Source organism: Hylaeus anthracinus, unplaced genomic scaffold (assembly GCF_026225885.1).
Source record: "Hylaeus anthracinus isolate JK02 unplaced genomic scaffold, UHH_iyHylAnth1.0_haploid 3, whole genome shotgun sequence".
In the NCBI taxonomy this organism is placed as follows: Eukaryota; Metazoa; Arthropoda; class Insecta; order Hymenoptera; family Colletidae; genus Hylaeus; species Hylaeus anthracinus.
This window is the reverse complement of record NW_026535284.1, coordinates 12,515,882-12,539,027: the sequence shown is the minus strand read 5'-3', so window position 1 is coordinate 12,539,027 and position 23,146 is coordinate 12,515,882. Positions and strand designations below refer to the sequence as shown.

General features: G+C 34.5%; 6 protein-coding genes across 11 annotated transcripts; 4 read left to right on the top strand and 2 right to left on the bottom strand.

Moving 5' to 3' along the window:
- LOC128893576 (spermatogenesis-associated protein 7-like) lies at positions 1–2,280 on the top strand. 3 transcript variants are annotated; one of them, XM_054154633.1, is made up of 7 exons: positions 1–397; positions 538–773; positions 953–1,188; positions 1,277–1,352; positions 1,422–1,574; positions 1,661–2,035; positions 2,114–2,280. In XM_054154633.1, the coding sequence occupies exons 1-7, from the start codon at positions 355–357 to the stop codon at positions 2,267–2,269; spliced, it is 1,275 nt and encodes a 424-aa protein (XP_054010608.1). In that variant the 5' UTR covers positions 1–354; the 3' UTR covers positions 2,270–2,280. The 3 variants fall into 3 exon arrangements, with proteins under 3 accessions (XP_054010608.1, XP_054010606.1, XP_054010607.1); XM_054154631.1 differs by having other exon boundaries at positions 3–397; positions 1,277–1,574; XM_054154632.1 differs by having other exon boundaries at positions 3–454; positions 1,277–1,574.
- Positions 2,281–2,323: 43 nt separating this feature from the next.
- On the bottom strand, positions 2,324–8,857 carry LOC128893581 (N-acylneuraminate-9-phosphatase). Its single transcript, XM_054154640.1, has 3 exons — positions 8,513–8,857; positions 3,445–3,928; positions 2,324–3,365 (listed from the first exon to the last, which is right to left on the bottom strand). Exons 1-3 carry the CDS (start codon positions 8,696–8,698, stop codon positions 3,178–3,180), a joined length of 858 nt encoding a protein of 285 aa, XP_054010615.1. The 5' UTR covers positions 8,699–8,857; the 3' UTR covers positions 2,324–3,177.
- LOC128893571 (neurochondrin homolog) lies at positions 4,564–8,495 on the bottom strand. The gene has a single exon (XM_054154615.1). It carries the CDS (start codon positions 7,507–7,509, stop codon positions 5,269–5,271), a length of 2,241 nt encoding a protein of 746 aa, XP_054010590.1. The 5' UTR covers positions 7,510–8,495; the 3' UTR covers positions 4,564–5,268.
- A 908-nt stretch (positions 8,858–9,765) lies between the features above and the next one.
- Positions 9,766–11,517, top strand: LOC128894190 (DNA repair protein RAD51 homolog A-like). Its single transcript, XM_054155748.1, has 2 exons — positions 9,766–10,307; positions 10,388–11,517. The coding sequence occupies exons 1-2, from the start codon at positions 10,218–10,220 to the stop codon at positions 11,321–11,323; spliced, it is 1,026 nt and encodes a 341-aa protein (XP_054011723.1). The 5' UTR covers positions 9,766–10,217; the 3' UTR covers positions 11,324–11,517.
- Positions 11,518–11,669: 152 nt separating this feature from the next.
- LOC128894187 (dipeptidyl peptidase 3) lies at positions 11,670–14,988 on the top strand. Of its 3 annotated transcripts, none has more exons than XM_054155733.1 (4): positions 11,670–11,809; positions 12,443–12,740; positions 12,821–14,570; positions 14,645–14,988. In XM_054155733.1, the coding sequence occupies exons 2-4, from the start codon at positions 12,465–12,467 to the stop codon at positions 14,794–14,796; spliced, it is 2,178 nt and encodes a 725-aa protein (XP_054011708.1). In that variant the 5' UTR covers positions 11,670–11,809; positions 12,443–12,464; the 3' UTR covers positions 14,797–14,988. The 3 variants fall into 3 exon arrangements, with proteins under 3 accessions (XP_054011708.1, XP_054011710.1, XP_054011707.1); XM_054155735.1 differs by lacking the exon at positions 11,670–11,809 and adding an exon at positions 11,958–12,074; XM_054155732.1 differs by lacking the exon at positions 11,670–11,809 and adding an exon at positions 12,036–12,193.
- A 58-nt stretch (positions 14,989–15,046) lies between these two features.
- LOC128894188 (DNA polymerase alpha subunit B) lies at positions 15,047–23,039 on the top strand. 2 transcript variants are annotated; one of them, XM_054155736.1, is made up of 7 exons: positions 15,047–15,213; positions 15,567–15,786; positions 15,892–15,940; positions 20,854–20,954; positions 21,405–22,199; positions 22,272–22,487; positions 22,556–23,039. In XM_054155736.1, the coding sequence occupies exons 1-7, from the start codon at positions 15,135–15,137 to the stop codon at positions 22,872–22,874; spliced, it is 1,779 nt and encodes a 592-aa protein (XP_054011711.1). In that variant the 5' UTR covers positions 15,047–15,134; the 3' UTR covers positions 22,875–23,039. The 2 variants fall into 2 exon arrangements, with proteins under 2 accessions (XP_054011711.1, XP_054011712.1); XM_054155737.1 differs by lacking the exon at positions 15,047–15,213 and adding an exon at positions 15,228–15,326.
- Positions 23,040–23,146: the final 107 nt, after the last annotated feature.

The following is a 23,146-nucleotide window of genomic DNA, read 5'->3' as shown; positions in this document are numbered from 1 at the left end:
TATCAGGTTCGTACAGGCACGAACAAGTGGAGGAATAAAGATGAATCAAATTTTATTCGAATAATAGATAACGAATAAAACAGTAAATTATTCGCGACGTTCATTTGATTGAACGATTAATCGTCCATGTCCTTCATGTACCGACTATGTCTATAATGAATTTGGGAAAGTTGCTTAGCAACATAAAGTAAAACAATTTTCAGCAAGTCGAGTGTACATGTTCACGTAAAAACATGATTGTCAGCTAAAACTAAAAGACAATTGTTTACCGGTCGTTGCTCAAAATTCTCAGTGAAGTAAATATTTCTCGGCTTCGTACAACACAGACTCACGAAATAATATACTTATCGAAAAATGACGAAAAACAATAGGAGTGAAGTTAATCTTAAAAGTACTGGTATGAACGATACGACCGCTTTATTGTACACGATCGATCATTTCTAAATGCGTAAATGTAGATATATTGATATGAATAACGCGATATAACTATTTTTTGCGCTATTAAATTTGTAATAACCTGCAGCATTTTGTACGCAGCGTACAATCAAAATGGGCAAAACTACTTTGAACAATTGGCAGCATATAATTCAATGAGTTCGCATTTACGACGCGTTTTGATGGCGAAGTGTGTTGTCGATGCCAAAAACAAAAACTTTACACGCAAAAGAAAACGGTTCTGTAGACAACCTGATTGTAGGCCACGAATCGTTGGACGAGAGATTAAGAATGATATAATCGATGTGTTGGCATACGACACCCTTCATCATCCAGCGGTAAATTATTCATGTTCTAGCTCAGTCATACCCTAACCCTTTGCACTTTGAGTCATTTCATTGCAAATATGAATCTTTAGCTTGTAACACTTTATATGAAACACTCTGTATGTCATAAATGCAAAATATACATTGCTATACAGGGTGTTTCTGGTAAATAGGACTGTTTTGATAAATAGGACTTATTACGAAGAAGTGATGACTCAAAGTGTCTATGCCAGCGCGAAGATCAAAGCTATTTAGCTAACCATTATGGTTATGGTATGGTTTGTTCACGATCGAGACTGCATAATCGTGTAATTTATCCGAGTTCAACAACGTTGAAAACGAATAAGACAGAGCCATTTATTTCTAATGATCGACAAGTAAAAGCTACAAAAGCCGCGTTAAAGTTTCAAGACTTGTCGGAACACAGGTGAATAAAATTTTCAATAAAAAATGCTCCTTCTTCCTAACATCAAGCATCCACTACTTACTGTTATGTTAAATAATATGCTCGATAGTTATGAAGAAGATTCGATGGTTTACCAAACCGCTACTGATTTTTTGACACAAGAAATCAATCATCTTTCGATGACGGTAAGTTCATCGAGAAGTTACGATAAAATTGAAACTCCTAAAGAATACACGGATCCAACGTGTAATCAGGAAACGTGTATGAAAGACGAGGAAGAAGCAAAATATGCGAAATTCGTGTACGACATTACCTGCGAAATAATACAAAATGGCCTTTATACTGACGAACAATTGCAAGATGTGTTTCAGAAGCATTTAAAAAAAAATGAGACACTTCTAAGTATGGTCAGAATCACACTTAGTTCAATATTATTTAAATTATATTTATTCAATAGAAACGAAAGAATAATAGTTTCCCTACCTCTGAACAGAATAAAATGATGTACGAAATTTATCAGTTAAAAGACGCTTTGAATATGTCGGATGATCAGGATGCTGAGGAATTAAAAGATCTCGTTCACTCTCGAAAATTTAATAATTTGACATTTCAATCACCGACCCCGCCAAAAGTTCTGAACGAAAATAAGATCATGGAAAAGCTAAAGAATTACGAAGCACCCGAGAGTCAGCGTAAATCGAACAGTAATAATAAATCGGTTGTATTAATCGATCCCAATCCGGAATTAATTATAACAGAGAGAGATATTCTTTCGTCATTGATAGAATCTAACATTAATCCTGAACAAGCTCAACAGATTTATAAGAGACTTTCTACCATAAGCAAAGATGAAATTCCTGTAGATTTGGTACATAACTTAATTTGCGGCCAATACGATACATCTTTTTCACAATTCTGCACTATTATCGAGATAAATATCTTCTAGATGCGAACGAGACCAGGAGGATCAAACGATGACAATGTAGTCAGCGAACGTGATCGGATTGATCTCAGTGTAGAAACGTTAAGCGATTCGCAACAAGAAAAAGGTTCCACAACTAGTGATCTCATGATACTAGAAGACAAAGAAGTACAAGCATAAAAAACAAATAATTGCATAGTAATTAATTATACAAAAAAATGAACATTTAAAAAATATTAAATGGAAAACGTGTTCGTTTTATTAGTTGTGTCTCTTTAAGTATTTCCATCATTTTTACAATATCAGTTCTGTTTCATTCCTATACACTACGTTATCAACAAAGATAAAATATGTAGTGAAAAAATACATGTTTTAGATGTACACATGTAATTACAATATGTATGTGATCTGTTTATACAATATATAGTATTTATATATTAAACATATGTTTACATGCCTACAATATAGTTTGTAACATTGTACAGAGCCTATTATATATAATGTATACATTACACATAAGTATACATAGAATATAAAACTAAAATGGTTATCTTTCATTAACAGTATATACTTTTCATATTAATACACAGGTGCAAACGTGCTCGTGCACTTTGTACGTAAGTTGCATTTTTTTCACTTATAGTACATTCACATATTCAGTTTTCGTGAAGTTGTAGCTGCTTTTAAAATGGTAAATTAAGTAGAAAATACTACAAAAAAATTCAAGAAAAATAAAAAAGCAGTTTAAGTGTCATGTATACGATGTAAAAATTAAGATAGAAATTCTTAGTCGCGGGGAAAACATACTTAAAAAAAAAAAAAAAAAACCTCGTAGTACAAACAGTTAAATATTCTTTCATCTTCTTCTATTTAGTGCCATGGTAATCAGAAATTTTTGGAAGATGTCTCTGAATTATTTTTTAGCAAATAACACAAATTACATATTGCAGTAAGCTATATAATAAACAGTACTTACTTGCGAGGAAAATATTTCGAGTTTAAATAAAATGAAGAAAGTTTAGTATGCAAAAATTTCCCAGTAACTCTGATAATTTATGAAAAATAAAAAAAAATAATTTGTTTTCTCATCAGCTGCCGTCGGATGCATTTGAAGAAGAATCTTCTAATTCTGGTGCATCAGGTCCTCTGTTTAAAATATTTAATATATCTGTTATATGACTTATAGTAAAATCTGGTTGTGGATCTTCCTCTAATAAATGTGGCTTGTCCGAGATCGGAATCCAAACTGTACCTCCCAGACCTGCTTCAATTCCTCCTACATAAAATATTCGCTTTATTTTAATTGCATTCAGTTTGTTTAATAAACAAGTATAGTACAATAAAAAATAATGTACCTAGAATATCGGTTTCGAGTTTATCACCAACCATTATGCATTTCTCTGACTTAACATTTAAAAATCGACATGCTCTTCTGAATATTTCTCTGTGTGGTTTTTCCCATGGTAAATCGCCAGATACTAGGATGATATCGAAGTATTGCTCGAGCGAAAGTTTACGTATTTTTTCCCATTGTGCATTGGAAGGGCCGTTTGTAATCAAGCCTAAGAGGTATTTTTTCCTCAACTGTCTGATCATAGAAATTACATCTGACGACAGTGCCAAATAATAATATCGTAAATACAACCATCGCTCGTATATCCTTTTTGCTAGATATGAGTATTTCTCTCCAAGTGCTTTACTCCACAGAGTTGTACGCCAAACGTCCAAAGTATAAATCACATTATCAGGACACTTTCTAAAGAGCTTCAAATATGTTGCTGTCAGCTTGACAGATACATCTTCAGGGATGCCATATTCTTGTGTTAATTCATCAGCCAACTGTAGATAAATTTAGAATACAATCTATTAGAAATACTGTTTTAACATGTCAAGTAATATCACAAGAAATAATAAACAGAATACAGAGTACATACTAAAGGAGAATGCAATTGATTTCCACATTCAATACAATATTATAATCATGTATTTTAATGTTTGAAAACAATGATCTAGTTTTATCAATTTCATTAGAAACTGAAATATGTATGTAAAGAATGATGAAATAGCATGTACTGAATGTGGACTTTAATGATTTGTATAATATAACTAAGTTTTGGGAGAAAAGGACACAAACGATCAGTTAGGAATTTAGGTCACTTAATTCAGATTTTGATGATTACCTAGAAAATGCATTGATTCATTGAAATACTCGAGCCGATTAGTGGACACTCGAAGTGGCACCCGCGGTCGTTGCTGTAATCACAACAAAATCAGTTGTGCCAACAACAAACTTATATTACTTCAACCCTAAAAGCCTTAGTTGTTGGATGTTAATATTTATATTTATTATTTTTGTCCATATGTCATAAGTTTTTTGTAACATCCAAAATAACTTTGATATGATTCAACAAATTTAATTACTGAAATTTTCTTATTGTTTAATATCGAGATGGGTAATAATTTAAAAGAGATAATACTTTAAAAAAACAATTCAATTTAATAAGACCATTTGTTATTTTACAAAACAATTCATTATACATAAACGTTTTTTAAAGTATATACATTCTAAAACTACATCAATAGTAAATATATGTCTATCTTGTAAAAATTTTTAGTAGCCTATGAATATATATAAAATGTAAAAATATTTTGATTTGAAATATCCACTACCGTTCAAAAGTATTTGATCATGTGTCTGTTACAATAAAAATTTATTTTCATTTACTATCAGAATGTAGACACATTAAAAAAATCTTAAAGATGACATTTAATCTTTTACTCTTTTATCAAATATACATATAGAGAACAATCAAATACTTCTGAGCAGAAATGTACTTCAACATTTAAGCTTTACAACATGTATAGTCCATTGAGAAATTCATTGATTCCTTTGCTTGCCAGAAAACTATTTCCAGATAAGATTGCCACATAAATTTATATTTGGACTATGACAGCTTCACAAAATTGCAGACAACACACTACTAGACTATGTTATTTTGACAAAACAAGTTCATGTTACAAGAGGTACTTATATGCAAGTCTGCATTCTAAAGAATATTGTGTGATGAATAAAGTACATAATTATATTTTGTTTTTTCAACAAGAACATAAATTGTCGTTCGTTCAGTTTAGGCATTAAACATTAAAAGAATATTGTAACAAATGTTTTCCATGTTGCGTTAATCTCCAAAAAGTTGTTTTCCAAGTTCCATCATACGATGATTTCTGCACACAGTTAAAACTCCACATTTTTTCAAAACAGAAGCAATGTTTTCATCTGCTTTAACTAAATGACATAATAGATCTTCAAAAGCAGATTTTTCTTTTGGCTGAAGACTTCCTATTTTTACTTTTTTAAGAGTTTCAACCATTTCTTCAGCCCAACCTGACTCCAAAGTGAATTGAGAAAGCCAAGGTACTACTTGCAAAACTGCAGCCATTGTTTGCATTCCAAGGAACCACAGTTCCATAATTTCCATCCATCTTTCTTTATATGGCATAGAAACAACAAGTTCGGTTGGATCGTTACTCTCGTCGATAATGTATGCATCCCATAAAAACCTTATAGTAGCTTGAATATATCGACATATAGAAAAATCATTTTTTTTAATACGTTTTGCTTGTTGTTTTAATAACAACAATCCCAAAACTGCTAGATGACCGTGCAACACTAAATTTTCTGGAATTTGTTTAAGTTCTGGAAGATTATTGAAAATAAATTTCAATAAGGAAACAAATACTGTCGACTCTTCTACCAATTTTGGCTCTAATACAGTGACATTCATTAAAACATTGCATACAGACACCATGGCTGTTCTTGAATCTTTCATCGCGTCTGAAACGTGAAATTCTAAATCATCTCCTTTTTCTGCTTCTTTTAATGCTTTCAGTCTCTCTGATCTTGGCACTGGTGGCTTTACATAATGAACAATTGTCCAATGATAAGACAAACATTCAAACAAGACTTCTTCTTGTTTATGTTTAAGTAAAATTTTTCTAGCTTCCTCTTCAACTGTTAAATAGCATAAAGCTGGTAATAATAATCTCAAGAGATCAATTTCGCTTAAAGGATCCTGAACAACTGATTCTTCTGATGTTGTTCCTTCCTCACTTTTGACTTTAGCATTTGTTTTAGCTTTTTCTGCTAATTTTCTGTTTCGGTAAGCATAGAAGGTGTCATTAGCTACAGACAGAATATATGGCAAAACTGCATGAACTTGTGGACGCATGGCTTTTGTTTCTTGAGCAAGCCATGCTGCCAGTACTCTTATCACTGCACAGATAAATACTCGTTCTTTAATATCTGTTAAATCTTTCATTTTAGAGACTGCTGTAAGTAAACCTATAACTGCAGCAAAAGCTCCCTTCAAGGCTGTATATAATGACTGTTTCTCTTTCTCTTCTAAATCTAACTGATCAGTGGTGATGTATGTAAGAGAAATTTCGAGAATTACAAAGCAGGATGTAATTAAATCAGAATTTGCCATGATACCTTTAAGTTGTTTTCCCTCCAACTGCATCCTAACTTCTATGGATGCCAGTTGAATCAAAAGTAAGAAAAATGCTTTAGGTCTCTCTTTATCAGACAAACTCCATTCTGCCCCTAACAGATCCATCATTACAGAAGCAAGCTTCAATGCTGGATCACGTTGACTTTTTCCTATTTTTGATCCAAGAATGTCAAATAAAGCTTTATGAATGCTAGATGGCCAAGTTTCCTCTTTAGAGGTTTCAATAACAGTGTCTCTCCTACACGACATTAATAAAGCTTGCAAAATTGTACATAATTCAAATTTCCTTTCAGTGTGATCAGTTTCAAAGTCTAATGCAATTTTATTTATGATAGCATGAAAGGGTGCAGTATCTGTTGCATCCCAAGCATCTGGACCAAATCTTCCAACTAACATGACTAAAATATTCAAAGCTTGATCGGTTTGAAAACTTTTTTCAGAATATATATCACACATTTTTGAAATTGCTTTCTGTTCAAGTAAAGCTTTCTGCCCTGGTGGATATTGCGCAATATTTTGCAAACATGTATATGCTTCGCTAACAATAATTAACATATCATCAGCTGCATCTTCATCAACTTGAGATACAATGTCAAGTAATGCAGGTACAAAAGAAATCATATCAGAGTGAGATGCTAACTCTGGTTCTCCACAGAAGGCAGAAAGTATAGACAATGCTACAGATTTATACACTTGTGGGGGACAATCCACAGGAACTGTTTGAGAAGACAACAACTTTTTTAGGAACTTTGAGCCGATAGCTTCGAATAATATCTTTTTAACTGCCGGTGTACAATCCTTACTGTCCACTAATTTTGTAACCATGAACAATGCAGCAAATTTTTCAGAGTCATGCTCTACTGCCTTTAAAATTGCCACACACTTCTTCACACCCTCTGGGATACTCATTGTTATGGTTTTGTGTTAAAATTTCAACAAAATCGAATACTATTTTAACGTTCCCAGAACGTTTTTGTAAACTTCGTGATAACAATCTTTCGAATGAAGCTTGTCGACAATTATTTACGAAGGATTCAACAAGGTTTCACAGAAGAGTGCATCTTTCACATGACACAGTCAAAAGCCAACTGGCAGTACTCCCAGAATGAACCCCTTTGGAACTAGCCTTGCCCTTTGACACACTCACTTAGAGGGATAAAAATAAAGCTGTACCACTACGAACGTTATTCCACAAACGCGTATACATTACAACCCAATGGATTATTGCCAATGTAAGGTTAATGACGTTCGCGATTCCCTTTTACATATAAGTCATCGGTTATTGGTTAATAAGGCTCACTGATTCTTACGTTAAAAAGAGAATAACACTGAAAATTATTTACGTCACTATTTTCCCTGAAATTCGCTTAAAGAAAAATATTTGAAACGTATACTGTTTTCAGTAAGTGACCGCCATAACCTTTCTTCACGATAACGCGTAGTACGCAATCTTTTGTACGCTCGGACTGGTATCTTGGGATCGTGAAAACCTTCAGTAACGTGCTTGCACGCTTTTTCTACGTTATGTTGAGCGTCTGGACAGTACCAGTAGGATCGGTCGAAAATAACCGTTCGAGAGAAAGCTCTATATCTGGGAGTCGGCTCGTATTACACAGAGGTTTCTATTTTCGTGCGATCTTCATATACAAACGGAAGTGAGAGAGAGTGAACGTAATTCCTAGAGAATTCTCCATAATGGAAGAAAAACAACAAGCAAAATACATGTACTACACGAACTAATTAAACGACTTATTATCGACACGAGTGTGACCTTTCGCGGTTTCTCTGACGTTAAATCGAAGGTTCGTTTTTCGCTTATTCGCTAGGATGAAACATACACGCACATATTTCTGGTACATGAGTAATACTGACCGTTTCTATACACGATATTATTTCAAATACATTAGCATACCTTCCGACACGTCTGATTGTCGCCCTTCCTAGTCTCGATGAGAGTGTTGTCCAGATCGAAAAATACGGCGCTTACAGCTACGTTCGACGAACAAAGGTGCTTCTTACGAAAAGTCGCCATTGTCATAACAAGGATATATCTGCTGTTGTTGTTAATCCAACGATGCTTCAACGAAGAATCACGCATAAAAACATATGATATTCATAGAACGTCTCCCCTTCTGAGAACACTTTAGGGAGGGATAAGTAATTATCTCGACAGTCGGATATCGCAACGAATCGCATTCGTCTTGTCTCGACCTAATACCCTTCGTTCCTGACCTTTTTCTCTTCCTTCATTTTCTTCTCTGTCTATCGAACGAAGAGACATCTTTGATAGAAACGTACGATATTGATCGTCGATAAATACGTAATCTAATTTTTTAATTTAATCGTTCGTACAACGTCAGCAATTACCAATGAAGTTTAACGAAGAATTCAAACTTATTTTATTCGTATTTGAATTGACTTGGAATCTACCTTGCTAGCTTTTATTACAATTTTCCAGATACCATCAATCCTCGCAGTCTATTTCATTATATTATTAGGGGAACAATTAAATATATGAGGATTGAAAACATACAAAATAACAGTTGTTTATTAGACATGTAATGTGACACATACCTATTCTATAATTTGTGCACGAATTGTACACGTAAATGTTAAATTTTTGGCATGAAACTTTGTCTTGGTTTTAAGTACATTGTTTCAGTTCTAATTTCATTTCTCAATTCAAGAATAATAAATAAAAATAATAAATAAAAGTATACTAAACTAATACTGGTTTTAAGTGGCGCCATCGGTGGGAAAACACCCAAGTTTGTAGTGAAAATAGTTCCCATCATTTTTGTAAGATGGCGCCACTGATACGTTTGATCAATTATTCTTTTTTACTCATAAATGCATAAGTAATACGATTCTTTGCTTTACAACACTACAATATACTCTTTGAAAATATTATTTAGACATACATATACTTTTATATTTGTAAATACCATAATTATCGATTTATTAGTTAGTGGCGTCATCTAACAAGAACAATAAGAACTATTTTCACTACAAACTTGGGCGTTTTCCCACCGATGGCGCTGCAAGAAGCAAGTTTGCGCCATTTTTATTTGATACTAGAATCATGTGATTTGCGAAATATCTCATTGGTCTGTTGTATTTTAGCTCAAAAATGTAACTAGGTCTAATGTACATTTTCTTACTCTATCGCCACTATTTGTGTTTTAACTATATTTGTATTCCTATTTGATACCTTTATATATTTTTTTCTGTATAGTAGCGTGTATAACTTATATACTATTTATTTTAATTGGTAGAATACGGAATGGTCGAATGTGATTGGATGTACGAACTCATCTACAAGCCTTTGTATAAATAGTACATTTTGTTGCGCCGACTCACGTGCAAAACACCTCTGTTGTCAGATACTTTTTAAATTCAAACAAACAATGCAACTTAACTTTATATAGTATCTTGTAAGAGCAATGAAAACATGCATTTGTAAAGTTTGATTAATACTAATAATGTGATTGGGAGATGCTTCGCCGTTAACGGTGTCATAACATTTTGACGCAACGTTAACCCTGCCTTCGAATCTGTGTTTTCCTTTTATTGCAGATATAATCTTTCATTTAAAAGCTTCTAAGTAATATCGAAAAATGTCAGCCACAGCTACGACAGCCACCCTTCCGGTTGAGGAAGAATTTGAGGACTATAATCCTCAAGCAAAATTAATAAAAACTCTCGAAGTAAGTCGATTTTTACATCTTTTGGTTATTCCTCGTTTAGTTTATTCGCAAACAATTGAATGAATATGTCTGTTTTTCAGAGAAATGGAATCACAGCAGGAGACGTAAAAAAATTAGAGGAAGCTGGTTACTATACTGTAGAAGCTGTAGCTTATGCTCCCAAAAAGCATTTGATTAACATCAAAGGTATTAGTGAAGCCAAGGCAGATAAAATTTTGCAAGAAGCTTCAAAATTGGTTGTGATGGGTTTTAAAAGTGCTACTGAAATTCATCAAACTAGATCACATATTGTTTTTGTAACAACTGGTTCCGCTGAATTGGATAGATTGTTAGGGGGTGGTATAGAGACAGGTTCTATTACAGAAATTTTTGGGGAATTCAGGTCAGGTAAAACTCAGTTGTGTCATACACTTGCAGTCAATTGTCAATTACCCATAGATATGGGTGGTGCAGAAGGGAAATGTCTTTATATAGATACAGAAGGAACTTTTAGACCTGAAAGATTAATAGCTGTTGCAGGAAGGTATAATGTGGCAGGGGATAATGTTTTAGACAATGTAGCTTGTGCCAGAGCTTACAATACAGATCACCAAACACAGTTATTAATTCAGGCTAGTGCTATGATGACAGAGTCTAGATATGCATTACTGATAGTGGATAGTGCAACTGGCCTATACCGTACTGACTATTCTGGAAGAGGAGAATTATCTGCTAGACAAATGCATTTAGCCAGATTCCTTAGAATGTTGCTGAGAATAGCTGATGAGCATGGTGTTGCAGTTGTTATAACAAACCAAGTTGTTGCACAGGTTGATGGTGCAGCAAGTATGTTTGGTGGAGATCAGAAAAAGCCAATTGGTGGTAATATTATAGCACATGCCAGTACTACAAGACTGTATTTGCGTAAAGGCAGGGGGGAAACTAGAATATGTAAAATTTATGATTCACCTTGTTTGCCTGAGAGTGAAGCAATGTTTGCTATAAATGCAGATGGTATTGGGGATGTTAAAGAATAGTATTATTTTCATCTTTTATAAATATTTGTATTCGTAAGAAAGCGCTTTCAACTGTCACTTCTTTTCTATTTATACATTAAGCCTCAAGGACATGTAAGTTGATTTATCACACAAAAAATATTGATAAGTAATTACAGATTTGGTTAGTCTCTGCATACCATATAAGTAAAAGTTAATAAAATAAAATAAAACAAGGGAAAAGGAAAAAAATAACATGGTAATGTTGTACATACAAAGATTGGATAATAAATAATGGCTATTTTATGTAATACATGTACATTGTAAACAATAAAATATTTAAAAAATCTCGTTATAAATTTTTGTTTAAAAGCACGATAATTTTAAACCAAGTGAGTACTAAATATCTGCGTGATAAAAATCGATAAAGATAAGAAAGGTATATAAAGCGCACTAACGAACATTATTCGAAGGAAGAATTAAAAAGTCAGAAACGGATTCTGCTTCGTTCATTTCGTATACATAACGGTAAAATTAAAATTTTTTCTTTACTTTAACAAATAAATTATATAAGAAATGCTGGTCTTTAACTGTTATCTCACATTTTATCAAATACTGGTTCTATTTAGAATAGAGATATGCGTATGTATCCAAGAAGAGATCTCTCTCACTAATTATAAATAGTTGTATGTGTGTTTGACTATCAAATTATAGTTATCTTCTCTTGCTCTAAATTACAATGTTTAACTTACACGCGAGGACTTTTTGCCGGCAAAGAGTCGTTCCTAAAAAGGTATTCCAGAACTTTTTACGGCCATTTTCAGTTGATATTTATTTTAAGGGAAAGACTATTCAACCAATTTTGGTGGCAAATAGAAGAATTAAACATTTAAAACAAAATTTTGAGTTTTGGTAGGTTATTTACTGTATGCATCTGTGCAACTATACAAATAGATACACACACATATATGTACATGGTTTATAGAGATTAATCTCACTTATTGCTGACGTTTCTTGCAAAACGCCTTAACCTCAAACACGTTTTGTAAATCATTTATTCGAAAATAGTACATTCATTCGCATTTGTACAACGATTTATACAAGAGTTTATATTATATGTAACAAATACATTAACTTGTAAATTACGATTTTGCATTCCAGTGTAAGGCATTTGTCCACAAAAATGAGTGAAGATACTTCCTTATTTATTTTGCCAAACAAGCAATCGATAACTTCTTTAGATTGCGAACCTGCATTTAATGCTCTAACAACAAAAGAAAAATTATATGCACATTATTTAAGTAAAGCTGCATGGAACGGTGGTCTTATTGTGTTTATACAAACTTCTCCTGAATCTCCATTAATATTTGCACTTTTACACAACGTTTTTATATCTGAAACAATAGATGAGTTGAAGAAATCTGCATTAAATGCAGGTGTCAGTGAAGATGAATTTACAGTAAGTAAACAATGCTAAACTTTATTATTGTTTTTGTTTATAGTATTCATGTGTTTTTTCATCCAAACAAATATTTGTAGGCTTTCTTAGTATATACTTGTGGAATTTTTGCAAATGCTGGTAATTATAAGTCTTTTGGGGATAGTAAAATAATTCCTAATTTGCCTAAAGAAAAGCTTGAGGCAATATTAAAAGTTTCAAAGGCTTACAAAGATAATTCTAAGAATATTGAAGATATTTGGAATAAAATTAAAGATGTAATGTATTCGATAAAAGGAAAGTTGAAATCTTTGGGACTCGGTGATAAGGGTGTTACAACTTACTTCTCTGCCAATTGTACAGACAAAGATGCTGACTTAGTTAATGAATTTATGCAAGAAAAGGGATTAGAATCTTATAATGCAAGGTGTTTTAAAACAGTAGATGAAACTGGAAAAAATATGGATACATATGAAATTAGATTAGCTTCTGTAAAAACTGATACTGATCCTAGTGTTACATTGCCTGAAGAGATCTTCAAAAAGGCTAAATTTAAAATTGTGAGAGGAGATTATAGCAAGCTGTTGGTTCCAGTTGTTGATAACTTGCAGAAGGCAAAAGAATATGCTGCAAATGAAATTGAGAAAAATATGTTGAATAAATATATAGAGCACTTTACAACAGGGTCATTACAAGCTCATAAAGATGGTTCTCGTTTCTGGATCACAGATAAAGGGCCAGTGATAGAAACTTACATTGGTTTTATTGAGAATTATAGAGATCCTGCTGGCCAGAGAGGAGAATTTGAAGGGTTTGTAGCAATGGTAAATAAGGAAATGTCTGCAAAATTTGCTACACTAGTGAGTAATGCAGAAAAATTTATACCAAAACTTCCTTGGGGAGAAGAGTTTGAAAAGGATGAATTCCTAAGACCTGATTTTACTTCTTTAGATGTTTTAACATTCTCTGGATCTGGTATTCCAGCAGGTATAAATATTCCAAATTACGACGAAATTAGGCAATCTGAAGGATTTAAAAATGTTTCTCTGGGCAATGTAATTCCTGCAAATATGAAGTTGGATGTGATACAGTTTTTATCTGAACAGGATCAAACCCTAATGAATACTTATAGAGTTGCTAGTTTCGAAGTGCAAGTTGGTTTGCATGAACTTCTTGGTCATGGAACAGGAAAATTATTGAGACAATTAGGACCTGATTCTTATAACTTTGAGAAGGGTAAAGTGAAAAATCCTTTAAATGGGGAAGTAATAAATAAATTTTATCTGCCTGGTGAAACATATGATTCGAAGTTTGGTGCAATGGGATCTTCTTATGAAGAATGTAGAGCAGAAGCAGTTGGACTCTATTTGTCTTTAGAAAAAGATATACTACAGATATTTGGACACGAAGGTTCCAAAGCAGACGACATAATATATGTAAACTGGTTGTCTCTGTTATGGAATGGTTGTGCAAAAGCTTTAGAATTTTATCAGCCATCTACTAAAAAATGGTTACAAGCTCACTCCCAAGCAAGATATGTCTTACTTAGAGTTTGTATGGAAGCTGGTGATGGCTTTGTTACTGTTACTGAAACTGAGGCAGGAAAAAATTTATTATTAACTGTAGACAGGTCTAAGATTCTGACAGTTGGAAAAAATGCAATCAGGAAATTCTTAACTAAGTTACAAGTTTATAAAAGTACAGGAGACATTGAGGCAGCCAAGGAAATGTATGAAAAGTACAGCGAAGTACCTGAGACAGGACCACAACCATGGACACGTTGGAGAGATATAGTTTTAGCTTTTAAAGAACCTCGTAAAATATTTGTACAATCAAACACATTTGTTAATGGTTCGTATTTAAATCGTTATTTCTGTTTATTATGAAGTTTTCCAGTTATACTAATTTAGCTTTTCTTGGAGCAGGTGAAAATGGAGTACAATTGAAAAATTATGAACCTAATTTTGCCGGAGTAATTCAATCTTGGATGGAGAGGTTCCCATCTCCAGAAACTTCGAAAACTCTTATTGAACTTTGGGAGAAAGATAAAGAATATTTTACACTCGAAAATCATTAATTGATTTAAGCATCAGCAAAACTACTTATTGTAATATAATTTTTTTATTATGTATGCTATGTATAGTGTATGTATATATGTATAAACGTATATATATAATATACTGTACAAAGCAAATCATTTATTTTTTTTTTAAATACATTCTGGAATACTGAAAATTTTGTATAAAATAAAATATGCGTTTAATTTGCATTTATTTTTTTACATTAAATTTTTCCTCATAAAATTTAGCATAACCTATAGAACATATTGCACGGTTTATACATTCGCAATACCGCGCATGGCTGCATTGGTCAAATTGGCGGGAAAAACCTGAAGAATGTAGTTTACCGAGCAAAATGGTGTCGGAAGAGTCGTTAATTTCGTGTCTCTGTGATTTAGGTTGTGATGTTCCAGACAAATCTGTCATTGATAGATGTAAGTCAATTATTAAATCTATTATTCATAGTGTTAAAATATTAACAGCTTAGCTTTTTATATGAATAAATTAATTGACTGTTATTGTCGAGTACACTTCGTTACAAGTCAAAGTAAGTTTTCACGATATGATACGTATTCGCTATATTTCGTACTGAATGATATTCTTTTTAGTGTTGCGTATATTTTAAAGAATACAGTATTTATTGAAAGGTATTAAGGACACATAACTATTTTTTATAACCTTATCCTAAAAAATTAATTATTCTATTACGTGTATCATTTGAATATTATACTTATATGGTATTGTGTTTTTCATTCGGTTAATCTATAAACAAAATATTTTCAATTAGGTGTTCAGCTTTGTCATGCTTATAACATTGACGAAGAAACATTTGTAGAATTATGGGTTTCGTACACTGTTTCACATTCTATAAATATTAGTCCAACGCTAGATGATCTTAATAAGTTAGAAGAAGAAGAACTTAAAAAAGGTCAAGAGAGTTCTATTGAAACTGTTTCACATGCAATATCTAATATAGAAGTGGATATACAGACTGACCAAGAAATCACGTATCCTTTGACATGCTAGAATTAATTTCAAGTACAAGAATATTCTATTTTTTATTATATCTAAATATTATCCTTACATATATTTGTTGCACATTATTACAACAGTAATAATGTTTTGGACATATACAACACTGGACCATCTTCTTTGTTGAAGGTAAATTTTATTTTGGTCACAAATTATTCTTTGTATCCTGCTTTTATATTGCCCTACCATACATTAATTATAGCAAAATCGCATTTCATTGAATTTATCATATTTCTATTCTATAATATATTTATTACAAGAAACATTTGGACATGATGATATTTTACATTTTATTTTGTTTAACATATTTTTTTAATAGAATTGATACTAAAATTTTATATTTCTCATCTATGTATACACATTGTTAAAATTCGAGTAGACTATTTTGATGATTTCAAAAGATGCTCGTTCCCCTTATTCTCTCTTTCTAAAGGAAAAGGTCTCCACCCATGTAATGGCCTTCTGCATTGTTGCCAGATTTATGAAACTGCTTGTTCTTTACGAGTAGTACAACTAAAATGATTATTTATGACGTAATTTGTTCGTAGACTTGTTTTTATTTTATAAATTCGCAATCTATCTTTATCGTACGTCGTTAGTTTTGCAAGGAACGCAAGGTTTTCGCTTAGTCGAAGTATTTCTTTATCTTCGAAATTACGTTTCAAATTATAATACAAAATATGAACCATTTTAATTGCTACATTTCATATATAGACTGGATTTCTTAACATCTGTAATAAAAAAAAGACGTAGTTTTAGAAGATTTTTTTGAAAACAACGTAGCAATTTTCAACGATTATTAACGATAGAAATTACGAATTGTTATTAGTTTTATAACCAATACCAATACATGTATCGTATCGACGAAACAAGGATACGTTTTATGTGAAACCTCAACCTTGGCATTGCAATCATATTTACGTCGCTTTGGCAACACTGTCTTACATTCTTTATGGTCGATCTATAGTCTATAGTAGCAATGACGTAAGATATCTACCTGTAGATCTAATTCTTCGTAAAATATTCAGGTTTCCTTATAATAAAATCGCACAAGTAGTACAATGAATATTTTGATTATTTTCTGATAAAAATTTATACAATTATATAAATAAATATATATAATTCTTCAGATAATTTATTCAGTTTCGAAGCAGAACAAAATATTTTTTAACAGTTTTTGTTCGAAGCCTAAATTATGTATTGCAAAGTGAACTTGATCGTGTTTTTCATTACATTCGTACTAATTCTACCGTGATTTATAGCTCTGTTACTCTTCTCATTCATCCTCCTTTTTTTTCTGTGGGAAATACATTTTTTCTGTCACAAACATGATAAATTTCAATGGATTTGTACTGTTAGAGTATCGGTAGATGTACAGCATGTAGCAGGAAGCAAAATATTGTACTATACATCGCCAAGCGTTGCTACAGACGTCGAATGTTTACGGTACGGGTGAAATTTTCGACGCGATTCCCCGGCAGGTGGTTTCTTATCCCGAAGAGAAGCGTTGTTGTACGATCTCGCAGAGGCACCGTAATTCCCGCCACAAAAATCGTCCAGGTAGATTGCCGCCATTATCCCCTCCCCCTTTCTCAACCGTCTCCCACAAAGGACACTGTTCCGTGGAGGGGGATAGTCAGATTCATTCCTATTGGTGGAAAAAGGACAGCTTGCCTCCTCAGAATCGTGAAGGGAGGGGTTCTCCTTCCATCTAAGAGAGCTGACCAGATTTCTTCAAAGGGTACGATTTCAGTTTTCAAGGACCCAGACTCCATTATCATCCTGATGCGCGCGTGCGCGTGCTCTCACAGTTTCCTTGAACTAAGCGTTGTTCCTTTCGCGTTATAGCGTTCTTGTTTTCGAGTTATCTTCCATATAATCGACTCGTTCGTTCGTGAATTAAATATTTCGTCTCGCGTAACGAACATATCGTTTGTATTTTCGAAACGATTGCCGGGTGCGAACCGAGCATCTCTATGGCGTCGAATCGACGACGCCACCGACTGTCTGTCAGCGCGTCACGCGGATTCAGAGTGTATCGTACAGTGTTTTGCCGGTTCGTTGTGGATTTTTTCGTTTCGTTCGCGTCGGCTCGGAATTGTGTTATTTTGCTGTTGTGACCGTAGCGAAATGGTTCGTACGCGAGGTATATTACAACGGGAGGAAGTGTACGATGTGGTGCATCGCACGTTAAAACGGTTGACCGCGGAGCGTCGGCCATCATGGAATTCGGTTTGAGTGAATTTCATACTCGAAAGTCATTCCGCCAATCGTGTAGCGCCTCGCGTCGCAACGACCTGTTGCTATTGCTACTGGCTGTTACCGCTGCCACTATTGTTCGCGTTTCGATTCCTTTCGTCTTTTTTCGTTGCATCGAATAGTTACGATTGAAATGTAGTTGTACGTTTATCGTGCGAGAGATCGTGTCGGATCGAGCACTCGTAAAACCGCGATCTGTACTACGTTTCGAGTAAGGTTTCGGTTCGTTTTACTCCGTTCCTGCGATCGTGTTGCTCGTTTCATCTTCAACGTTTCGGCGAAATTTACGAATAACCTTGTGTTATCTTTCGTGCACATGCATGCGTGTGTGCGTGTGGCAGAGCAGAATAGTATCGTGTGCGTAAAGGAGGGAGAAAGAAGATTCCGTATTTGTGTGTGCGTGAATGCGAGCGCGCGCGCGTGAATGTCGTCGACCGTTTCGTTGAGCTGAGCGTCGCGTCGCTACAACCTGTTGCTTCGACTATGTCGCATGCTTCTTTCGATATTTTCTCAAGGTCTTTCGTGCAAAGGCGGTCCCTTTGGCTACCCTATAATTGTAAGGTACTGCACGATTCTCTTCGATTCGATTATTTATTTCTCTGTACTACGTATTAATTTCGCACTGGTGGTATTTTACTCGTACACACGCGTATATTAGTACACGCGTACGCATGTGACTGTATTTGCGCTCGCGCGCGCCAGCATTTATACGCGATACGATTCTTTTAAGGCCGTGTACATTATCGTTAATAATTCTATATTTTGTTTGCATTAAGGTCTATTTTCCTTTGTTTAGCACATATATTCTTGCACACGTTCGGTGTAACTGGAATAATGTTTGGAATTCCTAAGCAGAAAAGTATTTTACTATTAAATCTTGGTTCACGAGGTCTTTGATTGAGTTTTGAACCTTTCTTTTTTTAATTACAACATTCGATGGCACGATTATTGACCCAGGCTTAAGTTAACCATGGTTTTCTCGAACAGCTCGTGCTTGGAAAGATCGTTTCCTTAGGGAGCTGTTCGAATCTACCAATTAAATATAATTGACCAACAATCGACAGTCCCATCTCCTTCCTCTTTCATTTTCTTGTAATTTCTTGATCCTTGTCGTTCTTTCTTACCACACGGTATGCGTGAAATTCGTGGCGTCGATTCGGAGAAGAAGAAAATCTATACTCGCGCTCGAAAACGACTCGAATCCCAACGGATTATTTCCGTGGCTGGTTACAACTGTATCTAGTAAAAGCTTCGCGTTATTTCCCACGGTATCTTTGTGAACAGTGGGGCGAAAGATTGCCAGGGGCGGCTAGTTCACGGAGAGAGGGATAGAAGGAGAAATAGTCTCCTCGGCTTGGTGTGTTACTCAACGGGAGGGGGAAAGGGAACATAGCTCTCGGTGATCGACCCAAAGTTTTACATGATCTGGTACAGCAAGTATCGTTCGAATGAATTATTCCCCAACGTTCGCGTCTTGGAACATTCGACCGAAGTACTAGTATTACTTATGTAACGTACGCTTCTGTGAGTGCAATTAACAGTTTTTTTTTTTTGTTGTCCAATCGACATGCTTCAAAGAAATACGAAACAACTTAGTAAGGGGTTTTTTTTTTTTACGGGTAAAATAATAAGTTAAGTAACATGCAAGGTGATAACTTGAAGACACGTTACAAAAATGTAAACTGTCAACTAATTTTCTTTGTAATTTTGTAGCACGCCTTCAAATTATCGCCACACGGGTTGCATAACTTACTATTTTAAGTAAGTCGAGTACAATTTTTATACTATTCTTGTTTAAAAACTTCCTCTATTGATAACGTAAACATTTTGTATACAGAATTATCTTGATTCACTGAGCCTAAACATAGTAGAGGTCGCAAAGGCGTTTCTTTACAATTGTTCTGCAATTTCCAAGCTACTCGCCGCAATGCAATAACAGAACAACGAACATTTTTACGATTGTCATTGTATCGTATCGACGTTAACGCAGGGCCACAATGTACTCAAAGGAATTTGATATGTACGTGGAAACTCGTCGAAGAAAGGCCGGTTTTAATTTAATGCGATAGTATCGAACGCAAACTACAAGAAATAGCTCGAACTCGATTGAAATAATGCGTAATAACGCAAGCGGGAAGAACGGTCAGGTTAACAACAGTTAACCCTTCTTGTTGCGTTGAACTTCTGAACGCGAGCCACCGTAACTATTTATATTCCAGCATTGTAGGCGTTGCTAATTCGAAATCTTTTCTGCGTTTATTGCGTTTATTTGAGATCGCTTAGAAATAATTTATAACTGAAGTTCGAAGCGTAGAGATTAAACAGGAGAACAAAGGAGGAGCGAGAAGAAATAGGGTGATACAAAACGTTCTCTGAATTTGCCAAATGAGTGAAGGTCTAGTGCACAGATGATCAAGTTGTGACTAGATCCACACTCATTAAGCACGTTTGGGATCAAACATCATGGCTTCATTGCTGATTACGAAGAGTTGAACAAAAGTTTGCACACTGGAAAATTGTTTATTTACATAAGACTCAGCGCGACGCGAAACAGATGATTCCATAGACGAGTATGAATGTGGTGCACGTTTTCTTTCGTTTCGTGACTAGATACATACTCGTCTACGGTTGTCTGTGTCTCTCTCGGAATCAGTGCACTTACCAATCACCACAAATGTAATTTATATTTATTTTTTTCGATATTTAATTTCATCGAAACACGTTTTATTAATATATGCATCGATATGATTTATCTTGTGTCGTTTTTTTTTTCTTTTTCCAAGCATGTTAAAAGAGCGAGAAGTCCGACAACGGAAACCGGAAACGATACTAAAATACGAGCGGTGGATCAAACGTTTTCGCCATCAACTTATAGTTCAAAAACGTAAGCAGACTGTTTAATGGAAGGACAGTAGAATCTCGATAGTTGCATAGAAACGGGGTTGACCATTCATGCAATTATCGAGGTAACTCTGGAGTTTGTTTTAATCCACAGTGGAAGGTTTGTCAAAACCTTTCCATTCCTTCACGCTTAGCAGCTTTCCACGTTTTTCTCATGAAAAATGACTCTCGGACTTTTCGATGTAAATTTTCCTCCTCTTTCAAATAATCCTTGTTTAAGCTCTTGTGTAATGTTTCAATTTCACTTTCACTCGTTTCTAATTATCAACACGCAAGTAACGAGGTTCTACTGTGTGAGAAATCGATAGAACTACAAAATTCACAAGTGTGCATACGGACAAATCAGATTAGAAATGAAATATCGTATGAAACGAGTTGATACATTTAGATGTCATCCAGTACTCCAGTTAGTATATCACAACTGTTGTTACAGAATTGTGCCTAATCGTGCCCCAAGTACTCTCGTTAGAGGCAAAGTTCTTTTGAATTTTGGCCCAGATGTACACATTTGGAAGAAACAAAACGAATATGATATATCGATCGCAAAGGCTGATAATCCTCACGTACCCAAAGATGTGGTGTACATGTACGAAATGCTGTCCAAACAAGGGGCCGCTCTTGCCAGCAATTGTGAAAGTTTTGGTGAGCGACTGTGCCACATTTGGAACGAAATGGGACCCACAGAGGCCAACGTGCGTTACGTGAGAAACGTAATATCCGTGAGCCAAACACCGTTTAGAACATGGGGCAGAATATCCACCATGATCGATAAATCAACTGGTACTAAGGTGGTTATGCTAGAAGGTTGCAAAAAATGTAAGGGTGACAACAATGCGCCTATTATTCGACTAGATCTCAGCGGAATCAAGCACTATTCTGTTTTTACGGGACAGATAGTTGCGGTGGAAGGTATTAATACCGCGGGAAACGTTCTAATTGCGAAGGAATTGTTTCTAAAAGGCCACGCACCTCTAGCAGCTACTCCAAAATTATTAAAAGATTTGAGAGTGTATGTTGCGGTTGGTCCATTCACACCGTCTGACAATTTAAACTACCAGCCGTTATGGGATCTCATGGAACGCGTCGTAGATGAAGAGCCGAATATATTGATCTTGATTGGTCCTTTTATAGAATATACGCACTCTGAGATTAAGAAGTGTACCTTGAAAGATACTTTTCAAGAGTTTTTTGATAAAATTTTGTCGAGGGTCATGCAATGTCTACAAGGGTACATATCTTATTAAACGTGACGTTAATGTGCTCCTACGATTTTTACTAACAATGATTTTTCGAATTTTAGGAGATCTACGCGGGTCGTAGTAGTATCTTCCAATCGAGACGCACATCACGATCCCGTTTATCCGACGCCGGAATTCACCATATATACAAACAAAATTGGATCAAACACCGCGAATCTATGTTCCATGCCAGACCCATGTATAATAAACGTTGAAGGTTTGCAAATAGGAATAACTTCCGTCGATACTCTCAGACATTTAGGACAGCAAGAAATATCGTAAGTTTAACGGTATATATAGACGACACGATAACAGTTCGAATCTAACGAATAATTTTTTTTTTTAGGAATACTCCCGGCATGGACAGACTCGGCCGTTTAGCTGATCATGTATTATCCCAAACGACGTTCTATCCTTTGTACCCTCCTTTTTCAGGGTTGAACTTTGATACTACTCTTTGGCAAAATTATGCATGTTTTGAACAACAACCGCATATCATCATTTTACCCTCCGATGTTAGATACTATTGCAAAATAGTCAACGAGTGTCTTGTTTTAAATCCGGAACGATTGCAGAAATATATCTATGCCAAGTTGTGCATACGACCAGCCAGTAACGGGAAATGGGATCCAAAAAATGTATCCTGTGAAATTGCGAAAGTTTAAGTTCGATTTTGTTTACATTTTTTACCTTCCTTTGTGTTTTACATTCCTGCGTATTTTGTTTTAAACACTAGTGCCAAAGATAATAATTAAGATGCAGTCTTGCACGTGTTTTCGCGTTGTTTGTCAAAGAATTGACAGTGTGTTCATAATAAAAAAAAAAAAATTTAGATCGCTGCGACTTGGATTTTTTGAACTTCTTTTTTTGCGATAACATCTGTGGAGTGCAAGAAAACTAAGAATTTGTTATTTCCTTGATAGAGGTCAGCACCAAC

Excerpts from the sequence above, each read along its gene's own strand:
- LOC128893576 (XM_054154631.1), top strand. The coding sequence starts at position 355 with ATGACGAAAAACAATAGGAGTGAAGTTAATCTTAAAAGTACTG. Across the intron at positions 398-537 it reads AGTTAATCTTAAAAGTACTG|CGTACAATCAAAATGGGCAA; the intron begins GTATGAACGATA and ends TTTTGTACGCAG. Across the intron at positions 1,575-1,660 it reads ATGAGACACTTCTAAGTATG|AATAAAATGATGTACGAAAT; the intron begins GTCAGAATCACA and ends ACCTCTGAACAG.
- LOC128893571 (XM_054154615.1), bottom strand. The coding sequence starts at position 7,509 with ATGAGTATCCCAGAGGGTGTGAAGAAGTGTGTGGCAATTTTAAAGGCA.
- LOC128893581 (XM_054154640.1), bottom strand. The coding sequence starts at position 8,698 with ATGCGTGATTCTTCGTTGAAGCATCGTTGGATTAACAACAACAGCAGA. Across the intron at positions 3,929-8,512 it reads ACAATCAGACGTGTCGGAAG|TTGGCTGATGAATTAACACA; the intron begins GTATGCTAATGT and ends ATTTATCTACAG. Across the intron at positions 3,366-3,444 it reads ACTCGAAACCGATATTCTAG|GAGGAATTGAAGCAGGTCTG; the intron begins GTACATTATTTT and ends TATTTTATGTAG.
- LOC128894190 (XM_054155748.1), top strand. The coding sequence starts at position 10,218 with ATGTCAGCCACAGCTACGACAGCCACCCTTCCGGTTGAGGAAGAATTT. Across the intron at positions 10,308-10,387 it reads AATTAATAAAAACTCTCGAA|AGAAATGGAATCACAGCAGG; the intron begins GTAAGTCGATTT and ends TCTGTTTTTCAG.
- LOC128894187 (XM_054155733.1), top strand. The coding sequence starts at position 12,465 with ATGAGTGAAGATACTTCCTTATTTATTTTGCCAAACAAGCAATCGATA. Across the intron at positions 12,741-12,820 it reads TCAGTGAAGATGAATTTACA|GCTTTCTTAGTATATACTTG; the intron begins GTAAGTAAACAA and ends AAATATTTGTAG. Across the intron at positions 14,571-14,644 it reads ATCAAACACATTTGTTAATG|GTGAAAATGGAGTACAATTG; the intron begins GTTCGTATTTAA and ends TTCTTGGAGCAG.
- LOC128894188 (XM_054155736.1), top strand. The coding sequence starts at position 15,135 with ATGGTGTCGGAAGAGTCGTTAATTTCGTGTCTCTGTGATTTAGGTTGT. Across the intron at positions 20,955-21,404 it reads TCAACTTATAGTTCAAAAAC|AATTGTGCCTAATCGTGCCC; the intron begins GTAAGCAGACTG and ends CTGTTGTTACAG. Across the intron at positions 22,200-22,271 it reads GTCATGCAATGTCTACAAGG|GAGATCTACGCGGGTCGTAG; the intron begins GTACATATCTTA and ends TTCGAATTTTAG.